This window comes from Mustelus asterias, chromosome 15 (genome assembly GCF_964213995.1).
Source record: "Mustelus asterias chromosome 15, sMusAst1.hap1.1, whole genome shotgun sequence".
Classification (NCBI taxonomy): domain Eukaryota; kingdom Metazoa; phylum Chordata; class Chondrichthyes; order Carcharhiniformes; family Triakidae; genus Mustelus; species Mustelus asterias.
The window spans coordinates 35,053,592-35,071,007 of NC_135815.1; the positions used below are offsets into that span (position 1 = coordinate 35,053,592).

The 17,416-nt window shown below is 40.3% G+C and overlaps 1 protein-coding gene across 2 annotated transcripts in view; it reads left to right on the forward strand.

Annotated features, from left to right (window-relative positions):
• rab3gap2 (RAB3 GTPase activating protein subunit 2 (non-catalytic)) overlaps positions 1-17,050 on the forward strand; it is a 90,728-nt gene extending 73,678 nt beyond the window's left edge. The window contains exons 28-35 of one of the 2 annotated variants that reach the window (XM_078229761.1): positions 2,494-2,564; positions 4,127-4,162; positions 5,255-5,329; positions 7,277-7,495; positions 7,884-7,973; positions 8,539-8,754; positions 11,090-11,248; positions 16,043-17,050. In XM_078229761.1, coding sequence (XP_078085887.1) covers positions 2,494-2,564; positions 4,127-4,162; positions 5,255-5,329; positions 7,277-7,495; positions 7,884-7,973; positions 8,539-8,754; positions 11,090-11,248; positions 16,043-16,192 — 1,016 coding nt within the window. In that variant the 3' untranslated portion in view covers positions 16,193-17,050. The remainder of the gene's footprint in view (positions 1-2,493; positions 2,565-4,126; positions 4,163-5,254; positions 5,330-7,276; positions 7,496-7,883; positions 7,974-8,538; positions 8,755-11,089; positions 11,249-16,042) is intronic. The other variant, XM_078229762.1, reaches the window with a different exon arrangement.
• Positions 17,051-17,416: the final 366 nt, after the last annotated feature.

The following is a 17,416-nucleotide window of genomic DNA, read 5'->3' on the forward strand; positions in this document are numbered from 1 at the left end:
ATTTGCCCTATAGAGAGAGATTAAGTTTCATGGACAAGTACATGCTCCATGTCAACTAAAACATGACCTTTATAGAGTCATAGGAATTTCTTATGCCCTCACCAATTTCATTTTCTTAACTCAAGTGCCTTGCCTCCTTTTTCCCCCTGAAACCCCTCGGTAAAATTTAGTTTCTCATGTTCTCTCAGCACTAGAAACAGCTCCAGTCATTTTGATGAATGGCAGTCTTGAGTTTTAGAACGTCTCAGAAAAGATAAGGATAAGGAGAGATAATTCACACTCGTTATCCCTGGCATCAGGTCAGCTTTCACATTAACACTGATGATCCTTTCCGATGGGATCAGATTTCATCTGCGCACTTGTGATAACTCAATCTCTCTCCCACTTCCTCTGAACCATGCTATCCAACTGCTTGTCCATCAACAATAAATAATAACTTCCTTCAGCACAACATGGGGAAAATTGAAATCATCATCTAAACCTGCTACAGTCTCTGGTCAATGCTATTCTTTTAATGAGAAGCTGGTTGTTTATATTCTTGATATCCTGCTTTGAATTTTATTTTGAAATCTTATCCAAGATTGATCATTTCTACCTCCACTCATACCTCTACCTCTGCTGCTGACATCCTTAAATTTACTTTCATTATCTCTGGACAGCTACTTTAATGCCTTCTGTCCTCCATAAACAAAATACTCCTCTCTTATACTGATCCATGATAAATTGTATTTGTCTGGACACTCTGATCTCGCCGAATTACACCGGCATGTTGCATCCAAAGTGTTAATCCTCATGCTTGTCTACAAATTCCTCCCATAACTTTGACTTTTTTTTTGCTTTATGCTCTAATCCCTATTCCTCTTCAGAAGCATTCACTTCCTTCAACAGGCCATCTGTCAGCCCCTTCCCTTTGCCCCATCACTATTAAAAAACCCCCATGGTCTAGCTAATTAAAAGCTATTGGTCATCTTTCATTCTGCTTCCTAACTTGGTGATCGTTTTCCCTGTGCCTTTGTGAAGTGTTTTGGGAACTTGTTTTATATTAAAGGCTTTACATCATTGCAAGACATTGTTTTAGACAACATTCTACAAGGTGAACAATGAAGTACTTTATTAGTGAGATGCATATGTTAATAATACAGATTAACACAGTTTGTTTTTATTCTCTCAAAATAGCGTAAAACACGAAGAGGCTGCAAACTATAAATCAAATTTGTAAAATAGTATTATGAAATAGAAGTGATAATGATCACATCAGATTTGGAACCTAGAAACAGAAAATTAATTCAGCCCATTGTGTTTGTTCCAGACTAATCCATTGTCCTGCTCTGTTACAAAATAATAAATGCAAAACCCTGTGTACTCTTTCTCTGTCGACTTTAAATGACTTACGTTCTTGATGAAATGTTTCCACATGGAAAAAGACATTTTTAAAAATTTGTTTTTACCCATGTGACAATTATCTCAAGAGTGAAAGAATCAGGACGACTGGATTCAATATTTTACTCTTTGCTTTGAGTCCAAAATTGTATCCACTTTCTCAAGTCAAATAAACAGAGGCTTCAGAGTTGTTTCATGTCAAAAGCCTTTTGTTAGAACTGTAAAAGGCCAGTGCGGGGGAAATAATATTTTTAAATTGTAGAGTAAAGGGTTTGTGGTTATGTTCATGAGACAATAATGATGTAAGCATGATATCAGTGTCAGATGACCAAGAGAACCATGTGCTTACCATGAAGTCTAATTAGTCTTTAATCAATAGCTTCAAGACAAAACTATATACCATCTCCACTCATAGATTAAGCAAAACCTCATCGATACATGATAATAGCACAAAACATGATGAAAGATGGCAAGTATCAGACAGCATCAGTGAAATTATGTATAAGTTTATACATCACCAGCAATGAAAATAAAGCATGAAAATGCCTTTTTTTTGACATTGGCCATTATTTATTCATTCATACGTACACAAGGGAGAATGGCAGCATGAACCAGCAGGAGGGTTGATTAGTGACTGAGTAAACTGGTTCAGATGGAGTGGCGGTTGTGGCTGTTAGCACAGGGGCAACGTGGTAAGGTGACATGTCCCAGATGGAACAGGACAGAAACAGTGGAATGGCAAGAGCATTGAGAAAGGTGAAACTGTTTTTCAAAGAATTCTAAGAAATATGAAATTTTAAATTTAAGTTACTGCATCTGAGATGGTGGGCACAGGAAATGACAAAAGAAATTAGCAGACTACTGAAACTAGTTCCACGTCGCTACCTGGTGCACATAACACAACCCTATTGTTACAAGCAACTGCTGACATTCATGGTTTGAATTGTAAATGTTTACATAGACAATGTTGAATCCAAGTTTATTGCATAAAATTAAATATTTTAATAATTATAATGTTTTATTATAAATTTTCATGTTCTATAAGTGAATAAAAAATTGGTCTAAGTCATAGCATTTATTGTGGTGTAGCTGAATACATTCTTTTCTTTGCAGGTATTGCTATAATGATGTGGAACACCTTTATTGTAAAAAGACTGTCGGCAGCTGCTTACCTAATGGATAAGGTGAAAGCTGAGATTTAATTTAAGAACTTTCCATTATGATAATGTTACTGCTTAACTACATAAATCAGAACAACAAAAGTGATGAAATAAAAGAAGTAGAGAAGAGGTTAGAACAAGAACAGTATTAGTGTAACAGTAAATTATAAAGTGCTCTTTGGTCTTGGATCAAACTTTCTGAATATATTTGAGGAAATGCAAACAAGTACAGAAACCTTTCTCCCTGTACTACTTCTCTAGTCGAGCCAGGAAGTGACAATGTGATTTAGACAGGTAAAGTCTGGTCATGATAGAGGAGCACTGACGCCTACCAAAGCGTTTGCAGAAAAATTGAACTTGGGGATTCAGTGGGAAATTTTCTTATTTAGTATAGGGTCATAAGTGCCTTGGTAAAATTGCATGGTCTGTTTACATTTTTGTTGCCAATTAATGAACATTTTCATTTCAAATTAGTGATATCTGGGAATTACTAGTGTACTAATAATGTAAGGGCTGGAAGAGTTGACAGATACGAGTTCCACTGCCGCAATATTCCAATACCAGCAATGGCTTTGGATTGTAATCCAGAAGTAAGGATATTTTTTTTTGCACACCTTGTCAAAGTAGAATACCCTGTTGCTGCTGTGACTAGATGTTTTTCAATTGCTTGATGCCACTTACTTCCTACACCCAAGTCTGGTGGCAATACCAAAGTAAGTTTCCACAGCTGGTTACCCTAGAGCACTTGAGTTTGTTGCATGCTAAGTATTTGAAGCATTTTTGAGGGCTAGTTTTATATAGTTTAAATACCATGCATTTCCTTCCTTTTGGTTTTGAATTGATTTATTATTGTCACATGTATTGGGATACAGTGAGAAGTATTGTTTTTTGCGAGCTATACAGATGAAGCATACTGTTCATAGAGTACACAAGGGAGAAGGAAAGGATAGAGTGCAGAATATAGTGTTGCAGTTACCGATAGGATGAGGTGAGAGATCAGTTTAATATGTGATAGGACCATTCAAAAGTCTGATTGCAGCAGGGAAGAAGCTGTTCTTGGGTCAGTTGGTACGTGATCCCAGACTTTTGTGTATTTTTCCTGGTGGAAGAAGGTGGAATAGAGTATGTCCTGGATGCGTGGGGACCTTGATTTTGCTGGTTGATTTCCTGAGGCAGCGGGAAGTGTAGATGGAGTCAATGGATGGGAGGTTGGTTTGCGTGATGGTCTGGGCTACGTTTGCAACTCTATAGTTTCTTGCGGTCTTGGTCAAAGCAGGAGCCATACCAAGCTATGATGCATCCAGAAAGGATGCTTTCCATGGTACATCTGTAAAAGTTAGTGAGAGTCGTGGTGGACGTGCCAAATTTCCTTAGCCTTCTGAGAAAGTAGAGGTTTTTGTAACTATTGCGTTGGCGTGGAGGGACCAGGACAGATTGTTTGCAGGTTTATAAGGAAATTCTGCTAATTTCATTGTATTGACAAAGCATAATTTACATGCTCACTTGCATCTTTATACGATATTCTAGTCACTTGACATTTATTGATGAAAGAGGGCATTAAAACTGATCAATATTGTTTTTAATAGGTTGGCAAGGCGCCAAAAGACAGACTGTGCAGAAGAGTGAGTATTTTGAAATTATTTGGGGAGTGCATTGGCTCAGGTGAATCTTCACTGGAGCTAGAAGCATTTTCAGTTTTATTTTCTTTATTTTTAATTGAAGCTATAGAAAGTGCAGGACATTAGAATATAGTCAATTCTGGGACCTGAACTTGAACTCAGCCTGGAAAGATGGAGCTGAATCTCTCATATCTGGAAAGAGTTCGAAGTGAAATGATTATTTGGTATGCGGTCCAACAAAAAATGGATAACTGCCTTCATGTTTAATTTTTCACTAGCGTCTTTGATTTAACTTAAAGAAAAATATAAACTACCACTTTGCTATATCATGAAAGATGCATAAGTTACAGTACATTGTATAAGTACATTTACGTAAATTAAGCCAATGGATTTCTGCTAGTATTAATATTGAAGTCACAAATATGCAGTTGAATAAAATTGTGCCAGTTTCCTGGGAAGGATGAGCTTTCTGTCCAGAATTGCAATTGAATCAGGAAGGTGGGGATGCTAGCTTTGGTCTTTTTCACCTTACAACTTGCGAAGCTCTGTATTTAGCCAACTGCGTGCATGCGTGTTCTACTTCAACTCCTGTTTACCAGTATTTTCTAATACTGTGTTCCTGTCATCCAGTCTAGAGTATCTACACCCACTAAACTTATAGAATCCGTAAGTCTAGATTTTTCTCAAGAATCGCTGAGCTTCTATCTGTGATCATGTGTCTGGAATATGCAATGGGCACGATATCCTTAAGATGGAGGTTAGCACCGGCACTGACTTGGTGCAGAATATCAGTGCTCCACTATGCTCGTCCTCTGAAATGGTATTTTACAAGTTAGTTCTTTGCTTGGCAAGTTATCAATCCTGACTGTGCAATTGAGGAGGTTCTGCAAAAATTGCTGGGCCGCTTTGTATGCCTGTTTACATTCTTCCTAAAGTTGTTACCAGATGCTTTGACTCTGATCACCTGGCCTTATGCTCTTTCAGCAGGGGCTAATGTGTGGTACATTGGGATTTTTAGAGAAGAGTACCTTAAAAACATTCTTAAAATAAATGGAAGTACTGACTGATAATAAGTGTTTCATGTTTTCTGGGCAGGATGTAGGCATGAGCGACACTGCTATGACATCTTTCCTTGGTTCTTGCTCACTGCTTCTTCAAACCTTAATGGAGGTAAAAAAAAGAATCCATTTAAACAGTGTCATGTTTGTAATGGTGATTTTTATATATGTATATATTTTTTGTAGAATTAGTAACAATTAGAACACTTCTTTAACCTTTTTGGGGACTTGTGTTTGAATCCAGAATAGACTGTGGGATGAAAGTTCCTTCAATCTAACAGTTTTTGGTTGTTCTTGGTATTTGGACTTAAAACAGATTTCAACAAATTACTAATGAGATTGACCCCACGTAACCATAGAATCCCTACAGTGGAGAAAGAGGCCATTCTGCCCATCGAGTCTGCACCAGCTCTCCAAATGAGCATTGTGACTTCATACTATTCCCCTGCCTTTTAACCGTACTCCTGCACATTGTCTCTGTTCAAATAATCATCTAGTGCCCTTTTGAATGCCTTGATTGAACCTGCCTCCACCACACTTCTAGGCAGTGAATTGCAGACCTGGACCCCTCACTGTGTGAAAAAGCTCCTTATGGATGATAGTTTTAGCAATTGAAATCTTAAAAAGCCTGATATGTTTTATCTGGCATGTTCATATTCATACTGAAGATTCACTTTGGACCACCTAAGCATTGTACTGTAATAGATTGTCACCTGAAAATTAGTCTTAAATATCTGTTATGTTGTAACACAAACCATTTTACCATTTTGATTCTAAGTGCTGGGCAGACTTGAAACTGGGAGTGTTTCAGATCTGACTTTTAGACCCATTCTCTGGTGCCCCCATATGTACTCCGCCTGAAAAAATATCAGCAATTCTGAATCGCGCTGCAGAAGCCAGTGGGCGGAGCTTAATGCACCCGAAACTCTGCAGCTCCGATTGGCGTCTCCAACTGTGCATGTGCAGGAAAAAAAGGATAGAATGCGGCTCCCCTGCCACATCCCTCCTGGGCCGGATAATGCCTCCCCCTGGTACCCACAGACATTGCCCCACACCCCCACCATTACTGACCCCCTTATCTCCCCCCACGCCCCCCCACCATGCAGAACGATAGCAGCCCCCCCCCCCCCCCCCCCCCCGAACACAGACAGAGTGGCAGCAGACACCCCCCTTCCCCCTCACTGATCTCAGGCAGAGTGGTAGCGGAACCCACCCCCCCCCCGCTCCGCCACCGAGCTCGAGCAGAGAGCTGTCAGACGCTAGGCACCTACCTCCTCACTAACTGGAGCACCCGAATCGGACTTTTATGGAGCATGTCTGTTTTGCGCCGATTCTGGATGAGCGAACGTGGTGGTAAAGGGGGAAGTGCAGCCCATTAAGTCAATTTAAATGTATGCAAATACATTTAAATGGCCGTCACGCCCGTTTCAGGAGCGGTCCCGATCGCAGCCATTTTCGGGCTTTGGTAAAGGGGAAATCGGCGCAGAGCCGGGCGTGGATCCCGCTACTCGTCTCGCACCTGACTTTACCACGTTTTCACGCCCGAAAACAGGCGCAACGCAATGGTAAAATCAGGCCCAAAGTGTACAGATTTTAATGTGGGGGAGTGGGAAAGAGCATTTTGTTTGGCGTATGCATTGTTCAGAAAAAGTTTCATGAGCAATATTGAATTTTAAAAGTAAAGCTATACTTTTTAAAATCAGTATTCTGATGCCATCTTGTGTTAAGTGACACTGAAACAGTAATGCTTTATGTAACATTGGGCAAAGAATATATATGTGAAAGTAAGACTGCCTGTTGTCATGTGGTTTTGTTATAAAAGTAAATTGAAAATATAATGACTGAATTCATGAACAGAAAATGTAATATCTTGGGAAGTATATGCAATTAATTCTTCACCATATCAGCATTTGTTTTAATGGGAGCCATCTTTATTAACATAAATGGAACCTTTTGAGTCGAATCAAGAATCAGATTAAATTTTTTCTATATATGGTTGCCACAAAATTAAGTGCCTCCCCATGTTGCCCTTTTTAATTTTTTTAATATATATTATTAGGCTGAAGTTAGCAGCGATGAAATGAAGGAACCATTTCTAGATATTGAGGACACCTGGTCATCTGTGGAGGGTCAAACTTCAATAGTGGATCTGGCTCTGGAACAAAGACATGTCCATTACCCATTGGTTCAGCACCACTATATTTTGTCTGTCATTATGCATGGAATAATGCTGTTTGGGATGAAATCTGTCAAAATATTTAGCCTATTTGACAGTAAGGTATGTTTTTTTTGAAACTTGTTTTTTTTGTCTAAGATGTCATATGTTGAAAGACAACAGAGAGACTTTTTCATGCTAATAAAATCAATATTAACTTTTATTATTATTTGGTATCTGCTTTGCTTCTCAAAATGCAAAATTAAAAATAGTTGTCCACATGGTACATATTATACCTTAAATACATTTTTCCATGCTTGGGCACTATATATGTATAATTGATAATCAATGGGTTAATCAATATATCAATCAAATTATGTGACTAAAGTAAAGCTGCTTTTAAAGAATAATTTCATGGTTTAATTCTTGTGCAATGCCTGTCGCTTATAGCTGCAAGTTGAAAATTCTGTCCTGAGCAGTTTCATACTTTGTCCTGTGTGCTTACCTCTAGGGCAAAAATGCATTTTTCAAAGAGCTAACATCAATCCAGTTGCTGCCAAGTGGAGATATGGATCCCAACATAGTTTCACTCAGACAGCAGGTAATGAAATCATTAAAACAATACTTTGGAAATTCTCATTTGCATCTGTCTCTCTTAGAGATGGTCAGATAACAAAGTGTGCGGTGACAGTTTTTCTCATCCTCCTTCATATTGGCTTGAAATTCTGTTGAGATATTGTAACACTTGCTTGACTCGACTCTATCATTTTTGAGTTTTACTTGATGGTAAGCGAGCATCAGTCTTACATTTAAGTTAAAATTTCAATTTACAATTGCTTAGGAACAGATTCATTTCTAGCATCTGAGCTAAAAATTCAGCCCATGTTTTATCCACAGTGCATATACTATTACTTGCGTGGTACTAATTTGGTAATATTATGCAAACGGGCTGCATTGATGCTAAAACATGCGGTTTCAATCTGCAGCTAATTTAGTAGTGGCTGACACTAGTTGCCTGAAAGTATAAAGCGTTCCAGAACTTTCTCGAATATAGAAAATTCAGGGGGGAAAAAACTAGGAACCTGCATTTGTATAGCACTTTATGGTATTTTCCAGATACAATTGTCTGTTTTGTAGTGCAGTAACCTATGCATGTTTTCTTGCAGTTCCTAATGAAATTAGTCAGTGCTGCAGTGAAAGACCTAATAAGACCTCCAAAGACTGAATCTGCTTCTGAACAGCAACCCCTTCCAGTGCAAAATGAAGACTGGCCATCAGTGGCAGTAGAACTGTCTCAGAACCTCCAAGTGAACGAGGATGTTATCCGTCGGCATTATGTATGTGAACTGTATAACCATGGAATTGACCAGATTGGTGAAGAGGTAACGTATCTTTCAGTCATTTGTTTAAAATAGATAATTGGACTAATAGAGTACCTGAGACATTTTTTGGGTTGCATTTCCTTGATAACCAGATAGATTGGGGGTGGATCAGGATGCATAGTTTAGTGCAACCAATGTGATAAATAATTGATTTTATATACTGCCTTTCACATGCTAAGGACATCCCAAAGTACTTTGCAGCCAGTGAACTACTTTTGAATTGTAGAACAAAGAAAAGTACAGCATCGGAACAGGATCCTCGGCGCACCAAGCCTGTGCCAACATATGATGCCTTTCTAAACTAAAGACCTTTTGCCTCTATGCGGTCTCTATCCCACTATTCCCTGCCTATTCATGTTTCTGTCATGATTCCTTTTAAACGTTGCTATAATATCTGCTTCTACCACCTCCTCTGGCAGCACATTCCAGGCACTTACCGCCTTCTGTGCAAAAAAAAAACTTGCCTCTCACATCTCCCTTAAACTTTCCCCCTTTTATCTTAAATTTATGTCCGCTTGTAATTGACATTTCTACCCTGTTTAGGCAAATGCAGCAGCCAGTTTTTATACAGCAAGGTTATACAAACAACAGTAGCAGTCAGTAGCCAAACTGATGCAAAATACCTTGATAAGACAGGGTTATACTTGAGTTACCCTATTGCAGAGACTAGTGTTGCTGTCTGTGATTTTGAGAATGTGATCTGTGTAGAGTATTTGTAGAGCTGATTAAATTGCAGCTTTTTAACTACCTACTGATGGTCACCGACAGACAACAAAATCAGAAAAATAGCTTGTATTTAGATAATGCCCTTTAACTTTTGAAGTGTAGTCAGCATTATGTAAATAAAGGTGGCAGAGAATTCATGCACAGCAAGCTCCTACACAAAGAAGTGAGAGAAATGATCAGTTTATCTCTGGTGCCAATTGAGGAAAAATGTTGACTAGATATGCCAGAACTACCCATGCTCCTCTTCTAAAAATACCTTGGGGTCTTTTACATCGACCTAAACAAGCATACAGGACCTCAATTTTGAATTCTCATGCAAAATAAAGCTATACTAACAGTGGAGCATTCCTCAGGAATGCATGGAAGTATCAGCCTCGATTATTTCCTCTCGTCCTGGAATAGGGGCTGAACCTGAATTCTTCTAACACAGTCGAGACAAAAATTCTATCTATGAACAAAGTTAATTCCTATATATCAGAGACAGCTTACGGTGTGGGATTTCCTGCACCCTTTTACTTTAGAGCAGTGGGACGATTGCATGCTTCTAATTCTCCATGTAGTATATTCTGGGATTATGCACCATGTATATTTATCTGACAAGAAGCAGGTGTGATCAAGGTTGTATTCTAAATGTCTGAACTTTGATTTCCTTTCACGAACCTGCCCCAAGTGTTTCACTCTAATATATATTCTTGGGGATAAGGCTAGCAACTCAGGTCCCTGATGGGGAAAGGAAGGGGTGTTGTCATGCATGCTAGCCATTATGATGCATGTTACTACAGCTTGGTCTGTGAAGTGTATCTGTTTGTTCTAAGCAGGGTCCCTCTCTACTCTTGAGAAAGTTGAGAGTTCAAGAAGCATGACGGAGACGAGGACAAAATGTAGTCTAATGCTTCAGTGCAGTGCTGATGGAATGCTGCACTGTCTTGAGGTCCCATCTTTCAGATAAGCCATTAAATCGAAGCCCCATCTGTTGTGGTAAAAGATCTCATGGCATTATTTTAAAGAAGAGTAGGGTGTCTTGGTTACTATTTATCCCTCATTCGACTTCACAAATAACAAGTTATCTAGTTTGTGAGAGATTGCTGTTTCCTATCTTTTAAAAGTGCTTCGTTGGCAGTGAAGTGTTTTAGAACGTCGTGAATGTCCATTGTCTTCATCAACACTCTCTGAGCTCTGGTCCCCCAGTTCCTGTTTATGTAGTGGTGGCAACTCATGCAACGACCAGAATGCATTAAAATTAATTTCCTGCTTCTTGTGAGCATTGGCAACCAATAGGGCATCACCTTGATTGTATTGGGATCAGTTAATAGATAGCTGGCTTGCATGGGTTTGCCTTATAGATGAATATACAGAATAGTTTTATAAAGGTAGCTAATTACCCTCTTTTACTCCAGAAAACTTGTAATTAAGTTTGGAATATCTATAAGTTACTTACAATAAAGACAGGTATAATGAACAACTTGGTTGCATTAGTTACTTTTTTAACGAATGCTGTCAGTGTAATACTGGAATAACTTGGGGAAACTAATTTTGATGAATAATGTCTAATGAACACTTTTTAATTTGATTCTAAAGTAACAGGATTTTTATTTGTCCATCCGTTCAGGCCCTTCTCCAGGTGCATGATCAAGAGGTTCTGGCATCCCAGTTACTTGTACTGACGGGACAGAGACTTGCATATGCTTTACTTCATACTCAAACTAAGGAAGGTATGGAGCTGCTGGCCAGACTCCCACCAATGCTGTGTACATGGCTGAAGGCCATGGTGAGTATCAATACACTTTATCAAAAAAGCTAATAAACACATTGTGCAACAAAAACTAAATGATGTTGTGCATCAAAGACTTCGAAATCATGAACTTTTTGTAAGCTTTCTTTTGTCAGAATTAGACTATTCCAATCCAGTAGTCTGTGCATTATACAAGGTTGCAGTTAAAGTATTGACAGATTTACTCATGGAATTATTCTTCAAAAGAATAAGGGAGAAACCTCCAGCAAATCTTTCTAAGTAACTATAACCTTGTTGCTGAATGTTTTAAAAATACTTGTGTTTCTATTTTAAGGCATTAGATAACTTGAGGCACCAGCAATAAGCACAACAGTGTCACTTCTGTGCTTAAAAGAAAATCTCATGGAAAACTATGAATTGTAGGGGTTTTTCACTTCAAATAGCAAAATAAAGTTTATACCAATGTCAAGTTAATTGTCATGATGTGGAGATGCCGGCGTTGGACTGGGGTAAACACAGTAAGCAGTTTAACAACACCAGGTTAAAGTCCAACAGGTTTATTTGGTAGCAAAAGCCACACAAGCTTTCGGAGCTCCAAGCCCCTTCTTCAGGTGAGTGGGAATTCTGTTCACAAACAGAGCATATAAAGACACAGACTCAATTTACATGAATAATGGTTGGAATGCGAATACTTACAACTAATCAAGTCTTTAAGAAGCAAAACAATGTGAGTGGAGAGAGCATCAAGACAGGCTAAAAAGATGTGTATTGTCTCCAGACAAGACAGCCAGTGAAACTCTGCAGGTCCACGCAACTGTGGGGGTTACAAATAGTGTGACATGAACCCAATATCCCGGTTGAGGCCGTCCTCGTGTGTGCGGAACTTGGCTATCAGTTTCTGCTCAGCGACTCTGCGCTGTCGTGTGTCGCGAAGGCCGCCTTGGAGAATGCTTACCCGAATATCAGAGGCCGAATGCCCATGACCGCTGAAGTACTCCCCAACAGGAAGAGAACAGTCTTGCTTGGTCAACTAGTCTCCAGATGCAATTTTACATCTAAACCGCTTCATTCTGGACCACAATATCTTCACCTTCAACAACCAGTTCTTCATCCAGACACACGGAACAGCCATGGGGACCAAATTCGCACCTCAATATGCCAACATCCTCATGCACAGGTTCAAACAAGACTTCTTCACCGCACGGGACCTTCAACCGATGCTATACACTAGATACATCGATGACATTTTCTTCCTTTGGACTCATGGTGAACAATCACTGAAACAACTCTATGATGACATCAACAAGTTCTATCCCACCATCAGACTCACCATAGACTACTCTCCGGAATCGGTTGCATTCTTGGACACACGCATCTCCATTAAGGACGGTCACCTCAGCACCTCACTGTACCGCAAGCCCACGGATAACCTCACGATGCTCCACTTCTCCAGCTTCCACCCTAAACACGTTAAAGAAGCCATCCCCTACGTACAAGCCCTCCGTATACACAGGATCTGCTCGGATGAGGAGGATCGCAACAGACACCTCCAGACGCTGAAAGATGCCCTCATAAGAACAGGATATGGCGCTCGACTCATTGATCAACAGTTCCAACGCGCCACAGCGAAAAACCGCACCGACCTCCTCAGAAGACAAACACGGGACACAGTGGACAGAGTACCCTTCGTTGTCCAGTACTTCCCCGGAGCGGAGAAGCTACGGCATCTCCTCCGGAGCCTTCAACATGTCATTGATGAAGACGAACATCTCGCCAAGGCCATCCCCACACCCCCACTTCTTGCCTTCAAACAACCGCACAACCTCAAACAGACCATTGTCCGCAGCAAACTACCCAGCCTTCAGGAGAACAGTGACCATGACACCACACAACCCTGCCACAGCAACCTCTGCAAGACGTGCCGGATCATCAACACAGATGCCATCATCTCACGTGAGAACACCATCCACCAGGTACACGGTACATACTCTTGCAATTCGGCCAACGTTGTCTACCTGATACGCTGCAGGAAAGGATGTCCCGAGGCATGGTACATTGGGGAAACTATGCAGACGCTGCGACAACGGATGAATGAACACCGCTCGACAATCACCAGGCAAGACTGTTCTCTTCCTGTTGGGGAGCACTTCAGCGGTCACAGGCATTCGGCCTCTGATATTCGGGTAAACGTTCTCCAAGGCAGCCTTCGCGACACACGACAGCGCAGAGTCGCTGAGCAGAAACTGATAGCCAAGTTCCGCACACACGAGGACGGCCTCAACCGGGATATTGGGTTCATGTCACACTATTTGTAACCCCCACAGTTGCGTGGACCTGCAGAGTTTCACTGGCTGTCTTGTCTGGAGACAATACACATCTTTTTAGCCTGTCTTGATGCTCTCTCCACTCACATTGTTTTGTTTCTTAAAGACTTGATTAGTTGTAAGTATTCGCATTCCAACCATTATTCATGTAAATTGAGTCTGTGTCTTTATATGCTCTGTTTGTGAACAGAATTCCCACTCACCTGAAGAAGGGGCTTGGAGCTCCGAAAGCTTGTGTGGCTTTTGCTACCAAATAAACCTGTTGGACTTTAACCTGGTGTTGTTAAACTTCTTACTAAGTTAATTGTCATCAGGTCACTTGGGAGAACTGGATGTTGATTTGGTTTTTCTCAGCAATGTAGTATGTGATTGAATCATCTGCTTATGAAAAAATAAAGCATTGTTGATGTGAATCAAACATATTAGATTTAACTTGGTGAATTTGTACAGAAATTGATGAAAAGGGAGGTTAAAGACTGATGTTCTTAGCCGACTTTTAAAGTCAACTCAGTAGCAGCTGTGTGGAAGGAAAGCCATCATGTTTGAGTCTCCAAATTGAACTCCTGGGCAATCTGCTGTAGACTTTTTGTTTGGACAATGTGGGATGTACAGTTTAGTTGAAGATTGCCAGAGTCAAGATTTCTGGGCCAAGTGCATTCACGGGTAGAACATAGAACAGTACAGCACAGAACAGGCCCTTCGGCCCACGATGTTGTGCCGAGCTTTATCTGAAACCAAGATCAAGCTATCCCACTCCCTATCATCCTGGTGTGCTCCATGTGCCTATCCAATAACCGCTTAAATGTTCCTAAAGTGTCTGACTCCACTATCACTGCAGGCAGTCCATTCCACACCCCAACCACTCTCTGCGTAAAGAACCTACCTCTGATATCCTTCCTGTATCTCCCACCACGAACCCTATAGTTATGCCCCCTTGTAATAGCTCCATCCACCCGAGGAAATAGTCTTTGATTGAAATAATCGTAGATTGAAAATAAACCAGTGAAAACAGTGTGGCTTACTGGTCCGAAGCGTTTTAGTGAATTTGTTGTTGCTTGTCAGCAGGAGGTGTGGTTCACCTGTTGGGATAAGTTAAATTTATTTATTAGTGTCACAAGTAGGCTTACGTTAACACCGCAATGAAGTTACTGTGAAAATCCCCTAGTCGCCACACTCCGGCGCCTGTTCGGGTACATTGAGGGAGAATTTAGCATGGCCGATGCACCTAACCAGCACATCATTTGGACTGTGGGGGGAAACTGGAGCATCCCGAGGATACCCACGCAGACATGGGGAGAACATGCAGACTCCGCACACAGTGACCGAAGCTGGGAATTGAACCCGAGTCCTTGCAGCAGTGCTTACCACTGTGCCATCGTGCCGATATTGACTGATGCATTTTGGTCGATCGAACCAGGGCAGGACTTACTCAGTTAATGGTAGGGTGTTGGGGAGAGTTACAGAACAAAGAGATCTAGGGGTACAGGTTCATAGCTCCTTGAAAGTGGAGGCACAGGTGGACAGAGTGGTGAAGAAGGCATTAGGCATGCTTGGTTTCATTGGTCAGAACATTGAATACAGGAGTTGGGACGTCTTGTTGAAGTTGTACAAGACATTGGTAAGGCCACATTTGGAATACTGTGTACAGTTCTGGTCATCCTATTCTAGAAAGGATATTATTAAACTAGAAAGAGTGCAGAAAAGATTTACTAGGATGCTACCGGGACTTGATGGTTTGAGTTATAAGGCAGAGGCTGGATAGACTGGGACTTTTTTCTCTAGAGTGTAGGAGGCTTAGAGGTGATCTTATAGAGGTCTATAAAATAATGAGGGGCATAGATCAGCTAGATAGTCAATATCTTTTCCCAAAGGTAGGGGAGTCTCAAACTAGAGGGCATAGGTTTAAGGTGAGAGGAAAGAAATACAAATGGATCCAGAGGGTCAATTTTTTCACAGAGGGTGGTGTCTGGAACAAGCTGTCAGAGGTAGTAGTAGAGGTGGGTACAATTTTGTTTTTTAAAATGCGTTTAGACAGTTACATGGGTAAGATGGGTATAGAGGGATATGGGCCAAATGTGGGCAATTGGGAATAGCTTAGGGGTTAAAGAAAGGGGCAGCATGGACAAGTTGGGCCGAAGGGCCTGTTTCCATGCTGTAAACCTCCTGAGGTTATTTAATATGCACCAGGAAGCCATCATTGATAAATCTCCAATTGCTTGACCTCACTAACATACCCTGATGCATTGCAAAACTGCTTGGCTCGGGTATCTGATTTCTAAGTGTGCTAGGTTAAAGTGACCCTCCGCTGTTAACCTTGCACCATCTCCTTGCCTACTGAATAATTATCACACTGCCATCCTTGGTGTCAGTGAGTGATCATGAAAGTTAACAATGATAGTTCTGAAGCTCTTAAAATGCAATATCTAAGATTAACATCTCATCAGCCTTGTATTGTATGTGACCAGTTTTCTTGCTTTCCATTAATCATGGTTTGTACTATTTCTAGGATCCTCAGGATCTTCAGAACACAGATGTGCCAATTGTAGCAACAGCCAGACTGGTGAGCAAATTGATAGAACTCTTACCTGAAAACCACGGGCAGTACAGCCTGGTGCTGCATCTGTTAGAAGCAGTTGAAGCCATATCCTCCTTGTGACAAGAGTTGGCCAATTTTTATCTACATAGGTCTCCAGATTTGACCAGCTGTGAAGAGCTGGGATCATTTTGATGTAAATGAGCCATTCTCTGTTGCGAATAATCATGTTCTTAAATGGTTATTGTTATAGATGGTTACTGAGTTCTGTTAGACTCTTTAGTTTCTGTTCTATTATGTGATATTCTAATGCCCATATACAGCTTGCATGTCCATGTTTACAAAAAGTGAGCTTTGCTTCAGCTATGTCATTTTACTGCTGAAAGATGGCATCAGTCTCAGAAGAAACCATATTGTGTTGCTGTAGCTATGCAGATTAGATGTCAGCTGAAGCAAGTCTGTATCTCAAGGTATTATGTAGTGAATGAGTTATGTAGTGTGGGCCATACATCTGATTTCTAATCCCACTGTTGGAGTTGAAAAAGGATAGAGGAACTTTGCAATATATTTTTTCCAGCAGTAAATACCCAAACGTCCTACCAAGAGTAGATGATGACTATTTAATGAAGCCTTACGTCACAACTTCTGTCACAAAAAAGGAAACATTTGAGTTTATTTTGTTAATTGTAAAGACAAAGTTTTTATTCCCTCAATGTTTTTGCATTTGTATAAGTAACAAAATGAATAGTGATCGGACACCAATAATGTGTGTACAGTCAGATACATTTCCACACTAATCAGTGGGCATAAACCAACTGTAATATTGTAAATTATTGCTCATTAACCAAATAAAAACTCTTCAATCCACACTGAGTTGCTCTTTGTACAAATAATTGGAGTGCAATGCCTGTATGTGACAAGTAAAATTGTTGATGAAAACAGAGTTGGTTTATTTAAAATAAACACTAATTTCTGTGAAAGTGTTATTACTCGCGTCCAACTGAAGAGAAATGGGGTAAATGCACAGCCTATAAGTTAGAGCAAAAAAAGCTGCAGCAGTGAGTTGTAATGCCTGACTTTGCAGTTATTATGTGCAGATACTGAAAAAATGAGAGGATCTTGTTAAGGGCAAAGATCAATGGAGTAATCGTATCAGATTAGGGGTCTCGGGATTACCGACCTTCTCACAAAGATTTTCAGTAGTAGCTCATGGAGTTAAAAAGTTGTGTTTTGACAGGATGCTGTGAGCAATTTTTCTTTTATTAATTTCTAGCAGTGGTTAGAAATAATTCCTATCGCAAGATAGGATCACTTTCAGGAAGTACGCATTTCTAATTTAACACTGCA